The sequence below is a fragment of the Amborella trichopoda genome, chromosome 2 (assembly GCF_054954075.1).
Source record: "Amborella trichopoda isolate Santa Cruz 75 chromosome 2, AtrichopodaSantaCruz75HAP2 v2.0, whole genome shotgun sequence".
Lineage (NCBI taxonomy): Eukaryota > Viridiplantae > Streptophyta > Magnoliopsida > Amborellales > Amborellaceae > Amborella > Amborella trichopoda.
In genome coordinates, this window is record NC_142337.1 from 65415043 (window position 1) to 65428400 (window position 13358).

Sequence of the window (13358 nt, forward strand, 5' to 3'; positions counted from 1 at the left end):
ACTACTTTAAAAACTAACTCCTAATCTACTTTAAAAAACCGGTCATAACTACCTCCTAATCTACTTTAAAAAACGGGTCATAACTAACTCCTAACTTACTTTAGAAAACGGGTCATACAAGTCAAACTGAACCAAGTACATTTATTAAAAAAAAAAAGCCAATAATCCCGAATCCAGATTCCCTCTAAACTAGGAGACTGTCTCTCTCTGCGCTCTAAACTAGCAGGCCTCTCTCTACCATCATATTTAAGAAACTGTGAACACCATCATATTTAAGAAACTGTGAACTAAATAGGGATGATTTAACAACAAGAAGCAACCGGCTTTCAAGGAATCCTTCACAAACAAACTTTTATTCTCACTGAATTGGAATAGTTCAGTGTGACATTTCCCACGCCGATGCACCATGACTAGCATCTGTACTTAAACAGAAGAATTATCTCTCTCTCGTTTGGTGGACAAATTAATTCCCAAACTTACGCTTGGCCCCTTCCAAAGTGTTCTTGAGCAGCATTGCAACAGTCATCGGGCCAACTCCTCCAGGCACAGGGGTTAACCAACCAGCCACCCTCTTCGCTTGCTCGAAATCCACATCACCCACTAGCCTATAACCTGACTTTTTAGTAGGATCATCCACTGAATTGGTTCCCACATCAATAACTGCAGCTCCTGGCTTTATCCAGTCTCCCTTGATCTATGAAATATTTTTGACAAATTTACTCAATCAGCAATTGCAATGACCACAATATCAAGAAGATAGAGAAAACAGTAACATTCATAGAAATGTCTGCATGGTGCATGATTGGAAACATGAAGCTGAATTGCCCTTAGATGTGTGGAAAGAACGGTGGAAAGTTTATTTAAGACATTGCATCTTTCTCTAAACCTCAGTTACAAAAAGATTCTTACGAGACCAGTATGGAAGAATAAACAAAACTTGATAAACTTCAACTAAGCCTGTAAGGTGAACCAATCAATTGCAGATCTCTCAAAGAATACCACAGAAGAAAGTACCTAGGAACCCATACTAGTTGGAATCAAGATTCAAGAGCAAGAACTTCAAAGTTTCTGAATGATGCAATGGCAACCAACTTGTATACAACACAGTTGGGCTCTTTTATTTATCAATTTTGCCAAGTGAGATTTTATATAATTCGTTTTGAATTTTTTTTAAAATACCCGGCCGGTTCACCAAAACCGGCCGAAACCAGAATAGGCCAGTGGCCAGTTCCGATCTAACCGGGTCTAACTGGGCGGTTAGAATTTAAACCGCTCGATTTTTCCTACACTGGTCCACACACGAGAGGCACATGTTATCAAGAATTTATGTTGTTCGGACTTTGGCTTTGGCAAACCTTTCTCCCTACAACGACACAATTTTCAACTCGACTAAGTCTTCTTCCTTTTCTATGTTAGCCCACCTATTACTTTCGTGACACGATCATGGGATGATAGGGGTAAGATAAGGGAGCTGGACCCATGGGATGGATCCAATAGGTTTAACATGGGCAATATTATTAGTGGCTGATGAGCATCTCGTTGTGGTAGCTTCAGTGTTTCAAAACAGGTGTGCAGATCATTCACCCACAATTCCATGTAAGATCGCTCGATCACAATATGGATCAAATTTGAATCGGTCCGAGTCAGTGATAAAAAAAATGTTAACAAAATGAAACGAATAATTTAAATACGGGTTTATGGGATGGGAATTTAGATAATCTTAAGAAAACATTAGATAGGCTTAAAAAAGGATAAAAAAATAAACTAAAAATATGACAAGGGGGGATTTTAGGGGTGAACCAAGCCGGGACGGGTACTATACTGAAACCGGTTCGGTCCCGACCTATTGCCATCCAGATCGGCGATCTAGATCAGAAATCGTTGGGTTTTAAATTACTGGGTAGCTTCATTTGAGGCTCTAGATATAAGACAGAGACATAAGAATTTTGGGGGCTCTATGAGAGCAGGGGTCTAGGATTTTCTGGCTCTAAATTAGGTGTAGAAGGAAAAGGTATGGCAGAGTGGGGGATGGGTCGTTCCAGAGATTGCCAACTAGGACTCACAAGACAAGTTTGCTTGGCATGGCCTAACCAGGCCTGCACAGCCCATTTCGACCAAAAATCATGTGGTATCCCGTTTTCTTCAATTGAGGCTTTGCAAATGTTGCAGCAGGTGGAGCTAGTAGATAACTCTTCAGAAAGGGATTTGTCCTAGAGCCATCTTAAGTCTGGAGTTGGCTGTTTTGTTGTTTCTTCGGTTGCTTCATGGATAAAAGGGCTAATGTCACTCTGGTTGAATCAATTGGGGTTGGGGTTCCTCCCATGATGGGTCTGCATGCGACGACTATGTAGCTGGCTAAAAGGTAAAGATATGTTTGTAAAGTGGTATTGACTCCTTGGTTGTGTGCCCAGTGGAGGGATCTAGGGTTGAAAGGTGGGGGGAAGAAGCTTAGATTAGTTGGGGATCGGATTTTGGGCATTAGGGTTTATTCTTTGTTTTTTTGTGGGAGGGGGAATGGGTGTTGCAATTTCTTAAATGGGGAGGCCAGATAGTTTGAAGGATCCAGCATAAATATGGTCGCTTTTTATTGAGGGCCAGTTGGTGAGTAATAGACCCTTGGCAGGGAAATTGATAGCAAGGTGTTTCCTCGAAATTGATCATACATGTGACCTATTTCCAGCCACTCCTTGAGTTGGGGGAAATAGAGCATGCCAAGCTAATCAAACAGTGGGTATCACTTACAGAGCTTGCAATGGTTCACATGTATGATCAATTCCCCCTTCAAACAGTGGGTATCACTATCACCGACCAAGGCCCCCTTCAGCAGAAGCTTTCTTGCAATAGAAATCAATTGGTCTACCTTGATTGCAATGGCGCAACCCATGATAGAGCTAATACATCCTTTATTTGTTGCATTAGCTTCTACAATGTCATCACTAACTCATGTGGAGAAGCAGTCATAAGATTTTTGTGGGAAAGGACTTTTACTCCTGGGTGGAAATAGTGGAAAGGGAAAGTTCTAAAGCTACCAAAGCTAATGCCAGTGCTCTTGGCACTGATTGGGGATCCATCTGACTTGCAATGGTGAGGGAAGGGGGTTGTGGTTCACGGGTTTTGGTATTCTAGGATATAACACCCAGCTTATGTTTTGTGAAAGGAACACAAGATGGGTTCGGCTTGGTGGTGTGGCTGCCCCCAAGGATGCACTAGCTGACATGCCTTGCGGTAACCCATCCCTCAACTGCCCTCAGCATGATATCTGCCAATTGATAGGGTAACATAAAACATGATGAAGGAATATTAGTAACCTAACCTCTACCCCTTCCACAATACAGTTAATATTATACCTTAATTAAATTATCAGCCTCTCTTGAAAAAGGAATATTAGTGAAGGAATTGGATAAATAGCCTTTTATCGTTATTAAGCAATGCATATCACAATACCATTCCCGGTTTTTAGTTTAAAACCAAAAAAAGAAAAGAAAAGAAGTTGACAAAACTATCGCACATTACCATCATTGCCTGCCCAGCAGCGGCTATAACTATATCTGCCTCACGAATGATGCTTTCAGGATTATGAGTTCGAGAGTGAACTATGGTTACAGTTGCATCTGCTTTTAGAAGTAGCAATGCCACTGGTAATCCAACTATGTTGCTTCTACCTACTACTACTGCCTTCTTGTTTTTCACAGAAACACCACTCCTAGATAAAAGTTCGAGGCATCCCTGCAGAGAAATAAAAATTGTGAGAGAGAGGGAAATTACAGTATTAAGAATGAATACTCAATAGCTGGAGTTTGCAAGTTGCCAAATGCCAACATATACAAAAATTGCAATTTCAGTCCACAGATACCTTTGGGGTGCATGGGAGAAACAAAGGTTCCCGACCCTTCATTGCAAGTTTGCCAATGTTCAAAGGGTGAAATCCATCAACATCCTTTTCAATGCTGATTTCACTTAAAACTTTCTCTTCATTGATATGATTTGGCAAGGGAAGCTGGACAAGTATTCCTACCAACAAATCAATTTATCGCAATAATAAGAATATGTCTTTAAAATGGTAGGTCTTGATGTCCTATAGATAAATTGAAACCATGAAGCACTGTCATATTAAAGTTAGAGAGAAAATACAAATCCTACCTATGTCCTCTGTGAACCAGCATTTCAAAGTTCTTTTGAACTTTTAGGAGTTCAGACTAACCCATACTGCCAATTCACATATTGAGTGTTACAGCATGAACCATTCATTAGTACATTAAGCTACCTTAGAAAGGAGGTCCCATGACATATGTATCAAAGTATTTGCTTAAGGCTGGACAGCTGGTAAAGCACAGCACACTAATCCCTTGTCTAGACAGATATTCCATGATACATAAGAAAAGGAAAAAAATAATACATAAAAACCAAAATATCAGTTAAATGTAGTATAATGCTTGACAAGGGGTGAATTAGAGCTGCGTGGGAGAAGTGAAGATATGCAACCGGAGTTTTATGCAATCACCTCATACCAATGAAGCTGAAGGATAAGTTCTATAAGACAACTGTGAGATCAGCTTTACTTTATGGAGGGGAATGTTGGGCGGTCAAGAAGCAACATACCTATAGGTTGAGCGTAGCTGAGATGAAGATGTTGAGATAGATGGGTGGCAAGACAAGAAGTGATAGAATTCAAAATGAATACATTCAGAAGAACTTAAGTGTTGCACCAATAGGCGATAAAATGAGAAAAAGTAGACTTAGGTCGGTTGGCCATGTGTAACGCAAACCCAGTACGGCACTCATTAAGTTGTACGAGTTCTAGTGGAAGGCTCAAAAAGGGTAAGGAGTAAGCCCAAAGGGACATGGTTGGAAGTAGTGAGAAAATATATTGGGTCTTGTAGCCTCAGTGAACCCTTGATAGAGCAGAATGACGAACAAAGATTCATGTAGCCGACTCCAAATAGTTTGGGAAAAGGCTCTAAGGATGAGGATGATGGAGTAATGAGATATACTGAAGTCCTCTTAGTATGATAATTGTTTCCATAAAACTTGAAGTGTCTTTATGTTTGTAGAAAAACAAAATGTATTTGAAAAGAAAGAATGGATGATGCAAACATTACAAGGAAACCCAATTTGCTCATCTTTAACCATGAAATAACTAATAGCAAATCACAAAGTAAATATTGGGGAGCAATTGCATTTATTGTTTTTTCAGACAATACTAGCCAGTGTTTTTTGACTCGGTCAAGTCCATTCGAACTCGAAGGAGTAACTCGCCCTCCCCCCATTGGTGAGGCAAGTTGGGGTGAGTTGGGTGGCCTACTCGCCAGGCACCAAAGATATGCTAAAAATAAAAATAAAGTTCAGAAATGTTTAAAAAAATTGGAAAACACCAAGATATTATTTGGATCAAAGTCTTTAGATGATTTTGATAGTTTCTAAGATGATTTGGGAACTTTCACAAAAAAAATTTCCTTTTTTTAATTTTACTGAAATATTCAAGATATAAATTAAACTTTTCAATAATACATCTTCTATAATTTTTTTCATCTTATTTAGTCTTCCAATGAATGGCATTACCCGTTTTAATTTTTTGTACTTTAAATTTGTTTTTTACAAACTTTCTACTCTTTTTTTTACCTTCTTACATTTTTCTGTTTAGGGTGTACACAACTCGGCCAAGTCCACTAGGACTAGGGCACTAGGCCGAGTTACTGGCTTCGGCCAAGGGCCAAGTACATTCGCCAAGGCGATCTTTAAAACTTGATACGAACAATTTGCATGCAAGGATTTAAATTACAAGAGGGGAGCGGAGCAGGCTCAAATTGCATAACATGGTAAACCTGAGAAATTCGAAAACCATCTCCGTTATATAAAAGTATGGTGATACCATGCACATCAGGATCGGCATTAAACTCATGAACTTTCCTAATCACTTCCTCTTCAGATACATCTTCTGGAAGGTCCGTATCAAAGGACTTAATACCAACTTCTGCACAAGCTTTTCTCTTCATTTTCACATAACTTTGTGAATCTTTTCTGTTGCCTACAATGACAACTGCCAGCCCAGGAACCTGCAAGAAAAAAATTTGACAATTTACATTAGGAATTTGATGGCACACTACAAAGATTAATACTAAGAAACATAATTTTGATGACACCCAACATCTCAACTCCACACACCATAGAAATAGAATGCAAAGGCACCATTTTTTAAGCAAAAACACTATTTCACATGCATTACTAACTGAAGCAAGCAAAAAGGTGTTCATAGCTGACTGCTGACAAATGAGTGACAATTCAAAGGAAGTTAAACTACGCCTTAATGCCCTGTTTCAGCATATGAATAAAAGAGAGTAAAACAATTTCTACTATAGAATAAATCCCATTACGATTCAAAGCTTATGCAAAGCTCACAGTGTGTGCCCTTTTATGAGGAATTATATTCTCCTTTTATGACTATAGTGAATAAATCCAGCCTTAACTAATTTGCAAGAGCATATGGCACACTAACAAATACATAGAGCTTCCCTGAATAAAATGATGAACATCAATATTCAATACGCATCTAATGATCCCGTAAAATATCCGACTTTTGGATTTGAATAGCACTCCTTCTATTACAAAATAACGGAGCAGACCATTAGAAATCAATGAAACCCAAGTAGAAAGGACTTGAGACCATACATGGAGAAAGTGTGCTGCACTATGTTTGTGAAAACTCTTCACCCGATTATCTTTTTTATTTCATATAAGTAAAATGCTCAAACAATTGTCATTATTTTTTCTAATCTGATAAATCAAACCACAATAATACTCCAAAATTTGTTTCTTTTTATCCTGTTACTTGGTTATTCAAGCATCCAATAATAATTATTCACAGCCAGGGCCAAACTGCAGTCCCCCACCTTTTCACATAAACAAAATAATATTTCTAAAAAATAGGAATAACCCAGCAATCCTCGCATATCCAAGTGACCTCGAATGGTGTCATTTCACTGGTTAACAACTGTGGAGTTTCCAAAATAATAAAAAAAATGACAAACAGAAAACCAAGAATGTCCCAAAAGGGTGATTTGAAGAAAGAACCAAATCAAAATGATGGGCTATTCTCTACTTAAAAGGAAAATGCACAATCCCAAAAAAAAAAGGGTATCAGATGAAAATTGTGGGCAAATGATGAAGGATTAGTTAACCATTGCATACTAAAACATAAAATGAAGAAAAGAGTGATATGGACTTACTTTACCATACTTTTGGGATAAATAGGAAACTTCAGATGCTATTTCTTTGCGTATGGTGTTGGCGATGGCTTTTCCATCGATTAGATTGGCCTCTTGTTTTTGCTCAGACGCCATTACAGCTTCTTCAACTCTCTCTCTCTCTCTCTCTCTCTCTCTTTCGAGCAAAGTGAGAAAACGAGTTAAAAAATAACCCAGGCAAACAGCACTTTAGAAAGGGTGAGGTTTGCGTAAGGTTGCAACCTTGCGCATCTCCAAACTTTGTCAGGCGTAATTTCGTGTCAAAAATTTTAGGAGGTGCCGATAATCTATTTTTACTTCTGGACTTTTACTTTTAAACTCTTAAAACAGTTGGCTTTTACTTCTAATTATAAAATTTTAAGCTCTTAAAATAGTTCAAATCAATATATATATATATATATATATATATATATATATATATATATATATATATATATATATTACAATAAAAAAAAGATTGTTGAGATGACATTAATTTCTATCAATGTAACAATTAAAAAAAATAAATTATATGAGATTGCTTATATATATAATTCGAGAAAGTCACGTTCCTCTTAGCTCTTGGACGTGAAAAAAAATTAAAAATTAAAAACAAAACTTGATTTTGTGAAACACCCGTTTCATTTTTTATTTATTTTAAAAAAATTTAACCATGACTTTTCTTATAAGACGGCTAAGAGTGATTGGAACTATGTAGTCTTGTCGAAGGTAAACGGCCTTATAGTCGTCATTATAGTTATGGGAAAAGTTTATATAGAGCCGAGGCTCTAAACAATCAAATAAAAGCCTAGCTTTAAAATTTTATTAGAAGAGGTTGTTTTGATGTCCAAATATCCTTAAATTGATCATCTCGACATCAAGATGCATGGACATGAGAAAAAAATAGATTTCAAGTTGTGTAAATAGTGTATTTTGCAATGTATTTTTTGACTGTCAATTTTTAAGATTTTCAAGTTTTCAATTTACACTATTTTTTAAGCTTTAAATTTATAAATAAAGATAAAAATATATTTGAAGGCTATCACAAAGATTTTCAGTATTAAAACCATATTTCTTGACACTTTTTTAAAATAAGCTCTAATTTGATTGTTTAGAATCTATACTCTATACAAACTGCACCCGCTAGTTATTATCAAGACTGGATCAAACCATCCAGTCTCATCAATTAGATTGCCAACTAGTACCTCGTCTAATCTAATCCAAAGCAAAATTGAGTGGTCAAAAGCCGTCAAAACTAATATATGATGGGTTTGGCTCGTTAGACCATAGTTAGCAAATCGCTGTTTAATCGGTGTTTTTTTTCAAAAAAATCGGAGTTTTTATTGAAACAATTTTAAACGGCGACTTTTTGAAAAGTCGGCAAAAAATAGCGTAATTTTCATAAAAACTTTTAAAATGCGTTTTTTTTCATAATGCGATTTAAATCAGGCCGTATCTTTTTTACCTATAATTTTTTGTGAAATATTTTTTTTTTTTTTTTTTTTCTATTTTGTGTATTGCAGCCATTGCTACTTTCATGCTTTTGACAAAATATATATTATTTCAAAAAAAATCTAAAATAGAAATTTTTATCCCCACTGTGTTCTTCAAAGCTACTGTTGCAGATTGAAGGTATGAATTCTTTTCCCCTTTTTGTAAAAAACTTAAACAAATAGATGCAGATTTCAGTTGTTACTATGGAAAATCATCATGTAAATGAAATACTGTTTATAGCAAATCATTTTGTTAAGTAAATCATTGTGTAAAGAAAATCAAATACATGCCGATTTCTGTGATTATTTGTGATAATTGTTTTTATGAAAATACTGTTTATGATACAAATTAGAGCTCAAAACATGTCTTTTACTGATGAATGAGAAGCACATAGTGTGACTACTGGACCAAGTAATCAATATTTTGTTTTTGATTATGTGATAACAAAAATAAACACTAAAGTGTAAACGATGAACTTACGAGCAAGCAAATGTACATATAGGATTAGTTCCCCAAACTTAATCCTTCGGCTCTGCTTGTTGTTTCCCTAAGAAAATGAAAAACCCTCAACTTTTTGTCTCTCTAAAAATCAATTAGGGTCTCTTCAAAAACTTATTCCATTAGGGTTTGTGAAGTAGATAACTTCTTTCTTCTTCTATCTATAAACCCTAATAGCTATGAGCCCTGCCCTATTTTCTTCTTTTCCTTCTTCATTCTCTCTCTAAACCGTAAATACTATAGTTAAAGCTTTATAAATTTCTTTAATTAGAAAGATGTCCTATCCCCATGCATAATCTTCATACCTTAACACAAGAAGATAATTTGATTTTAGATCTCATAAAAAGAATTACAGATCCAGAAGAGAAAAGATATGTTATTATCCAATTTATAAATTTAGCCAAAACAAAAGCAAAAACACCTCCTATCAGTAAAACACTAGATGAATATAATTTTGCCTCCATTATAAAAAGGGTTAGTGAACAACATCTCACTAAGCAAAAAGAACCTTCCATCTCCGAATTAAAACATGAGCTAAATGAAGTAAAGAAAGAAATACATCAGTTAAAAAATAAAATCAAACTTCTAGAATTACAAATTTAATCCAATCAAAATTCTGATACAGATGAATTGGAATTCAACAATCTAGTCACCACATATAGTCCTGATCCACCAAGAGAAACATCAGAAATTAAACCACTTCTGATACCTGAACAGTCTACTTCATTTAATCTTTTAGATAAAATTATCATACAAAAATGGTTTGTTCAAGTAACAATTATAGTTGCAAAAGATTATAAATTTCAAACATCAGCTTTAATAGATTCTGGAGATGATTTAAATAGTATCAATGAAGGATTGGTACCAACAAAATATTTTGATAAAACAACTCAAATCTTAAATACTGCCGATGGCAGCAGACTGTTTATAAATTATAAATTATCTAATGCTTCTGTATGTAACAATCACCAATGTATCCAAACACCATTTATCATAGTTAAAGGACTGAGCCAAGCAGTTATACTTGGAGTCCCATTCCTCACATTATTATACCCATTATTCATAAACCATACAGGAATAACATCCAATTACCAGAATGTCCCTTTACACTTTGAATTTATTCATAAACCAAAATTGAAGGAAATAAATAATGTTAAAAGTCAATTACAAAATAAAGAAAAATTTATCTGCACGTGAAAACAAGAGATCAAATATAAATATGTGGAAGAACAATTACAAACTCCATTAATAATACAAAAAATCCAACAATTGCAACAACAAATAGAAACGTCTATCTGTAGTGAACACCGCAATGCTTTTTGGGAACGAAAAAAGCATAGCATCAGTCTTCCATACCAACCAGGATTTGATGAAAGACAAATACCTACTAAAGCAAGACCAATACAAATGAATACAACTTTACTTGAAATGTGTCGAAAAGAAATTGCTGAACTCCAAACTAAAAAGCTTATCAGACCAAGCTTATCACCATGGAGTTGTGCAGCTTTCTATGTCAATAAAAATGTTGAAAAGGAACGAGGAGTTCCTAGACTTGTTATAAATTATAAACTATTAAATAAAGTACTATAATGGGTTAGATATCCAATTTCTAATAAAAAATATTTATTAGATAGAGTAGCTAATGCTTGTATATTCTCCAAATTTGATATGAAGTCAGGATACTGGCAAATTCAAATTAAAGAGGAAGATAAGTATAAAACAACATTTAATGTTCCCTTTAGTCAATACGAATGGAATGTAATGCCTTTCGGATTAAAAAATGCTCCATCAGAATTTCAGAAAATAATGAATAATGTTTTCAACTCATATTACCAATTTATGATTGTTTATATTGATGATATTCTTATCTTCTCAGAATCCATCGATGAGCATGTAAAACATATTAATACTTTCATATCTGCAGTTAAACAGGCTGGATTAGTTGTATCTACTAAAAAGATTACTTTATTTAAAACCACTATTAGATTTTTAGGACAAAATATACACAATGGTACAATTATCCCTATCGATATATCCATCCAATTTGTTGACAAATTTCCTGATCAAATTCTAGATAAAAAAGAACTTCAACGCTTCTTAGGATGTTTAAATTATATCATTGATTTTTATCAAGATCTTGCCATAGATGCCAAACCTCTACATGATAGATTAAAAAAGCATCCTCCACCATGGACAACTATTCATACCACTGCTGTACAAGTAATCAAAAGAAAAAGTCAAAACTCTCCCTTGCCTTTTTCTTCCTCACCCCACTGCTTTCAAAATAATTAAATGTGATGCTTCAGAATTGGGTTTAGGAAGAATCCTAAAACAACAAGTGGATGGTCATGAACAATTACTCAGGTATACCTCTAAGGCCTGGAATCCAACCCAACAAAACTATTCAACAGTTAAAAAGGAATTACTTGCTATTGTCCTGTGTGTCACCAAATTTCAAAGCGATATTCTTAATCAACATTTTCTTATTCGAACTGATTGCAAAGCCGCAAAAAATATTTTGCAAAAAGATGTTCAAAATCTTGTTTCCAAATAAATATTTGCTCGCCAGCAGGCCATTCTTTCTGCCTTTGAGTTTACGATTGATATATATATATATATATATATATATATAATGATTGTTTTGATAAATACACCCATCACAACCCCTTCTGACTTTAGCCTTTGTATTTTGATGGGTTGTTAACTCTAGACAAACCTATATATATGTGTGTGTGGAAAATGCTTTTGTGAGCCAATGGGTTCACAAGAAAAAATGAATCCAATGACCCAGATTGAATCTAGGCCGATCTAACGATCACGGATGTCTGATAGTGTTTGAATTTTAATTTTTTTTTCTACAAATCCAAATTACTTGAAATTTTGTATATGTGTTGATAAAAATAGGCGAATATTAAAAAAATATTTTACATGAAATCAAATGATCAAAATACCCCTGTAAATTTCCAAGGGTATTTTGATCATTTTTAATTTTACAGATTATTTTTTTTATGTTTTTATTAGGTGCGGCTTGATGAGAATAATATTTATCTAAAATTTCAAGTGATTTGGATTTGTAGAAAAAAAATTAAAATTAAAATACTCTCAGTCATCAGATTGGCTCAGATTCAATATGGGTCATTGGGCTTATACTATTCTGTGAACTAGTGGGCTCACCCTAGCATCTTCCTATATATATATATATATATATATATAATTTTTGTAATTATTTATTAGGTCCCCTCTATATCTCCGCCCAATAAATCCCTATTTTAATTTAAATTTTTGTTTATTTATTTTAACATTTTTCTCTATCACTTTCAAACCAATCTATACCCAATCCGGATCGCAGATCCAACGATCAAGCATGGATAAGTGGGAGAAAGACCTAGCCCATTGATCCAAGTTTTGAAATGTTGGTTCTAAAAAATGTCAAGTCAGATTAGAATCCTGAAATATGTGGGGTCATCTCAATTTCCTAAATGTATCGGGAACTTTGACAGTTCCCACAAGGAATTGTCTGATTTTCTGACGAAACTAGTTGATTCTCTCAAGGAACTAGCCATTCTGGCTCCACATTTTATTTTTTGTTATTGTTTTCCAAATTTTTTACTTTCTTCTCAATTTTTTAATTTTTTCATTGGCCAAAATTTGGATCGATGATTTGCCAACCCATACCGATTTCTCAAATAGCCTCTTCACCCTACCAAGATGAGTTTAAAACATTGATTAATTGGATGGAGTTAACATCGTTTATCAGTGCTTAAAAATGATGTGTTTTATCGTTTTCACGATGCAACATCCTCTTAAGTACGTCATAGTATTACGAGAGCCCAAATCATTTGTGCCTTACAGATGATCCCCCAAAATTAACTTTATTTAAAACTATGGCCGGCAAGGCTGTCACCGGAGCCATGACAACCCTGCTCGGCCCCTGCCGGGGTCACTAGAAGCTTCGCCTAAGCCGGACCCAGTCCGAATTGGGCTGAAAGGGGCCCTGGCCAAAGTCCAGTCCTCCTTTGCATGTTATACGAATCATGTCATATTTTTCCCTACTCCTTAGCATGGATTTGCTCAATCAATACGAGTCCTCCCTAGAAAGAAGATTGTAAAGACGATTGTAGAGGGTTATTAAAGGAGAAGGGTATT

The 13358-nt window shown here is 35.1% G+C and overlaps 1 protein-coding gene across 1 annotated transcript; it reads right to left on the reverse strand.

Annotated features, from left to right (window-relative positions):
• Nucleotides 1–324: 324 nt before the first annotated feature.
• LOC18430281 (Amino acid dehydrogenase family protein) lies at nt 325–7376 on the reverse strand. Its single transcript, XM_006840440.4, has 5 exons — nt 7224–7376; nt 5870–6053; nt 3854–4011; nt 3514–3726; nt 325–694 (listed from the first exon to the last, which is right to left on the reverse strand). Exons 1-5 carry the CDS (start codon nt 7335–7337, stop codon nt 464–466), a joined length of 900 nt encoding a protein of 299 aa, XP_006840503.1. The 5' UTR covers nt 7338–7376; the 3' UTR covers nt 325–463.
• Nucleotides 7377–13358: the final 5982 nt, after the last annotated feature.

Coding starts and splice junctions, on each gene's coding strand:
- LOC18430281 (XM_006840440.4), bottom strand. CDS start 7,337: ATGGCGTCTGAGCAAAAACAAGAGGCCAATCTAATCGATGGAAAAGCC. Junction 4,012..5,869: donor TGCCGATCCTGATGTGCATG/GTATCACCATAC, acceptor ATTTGTTGGTAG/GAATACTTGTCCAGCTTCCC. Junction 3,727..3,853: donor TTCTCCCATGCACCCCAAAG/GTATCTGTGGAC, acceptor ATTTCTCTGCAG/GGATGCCTCGAACTTTTATC.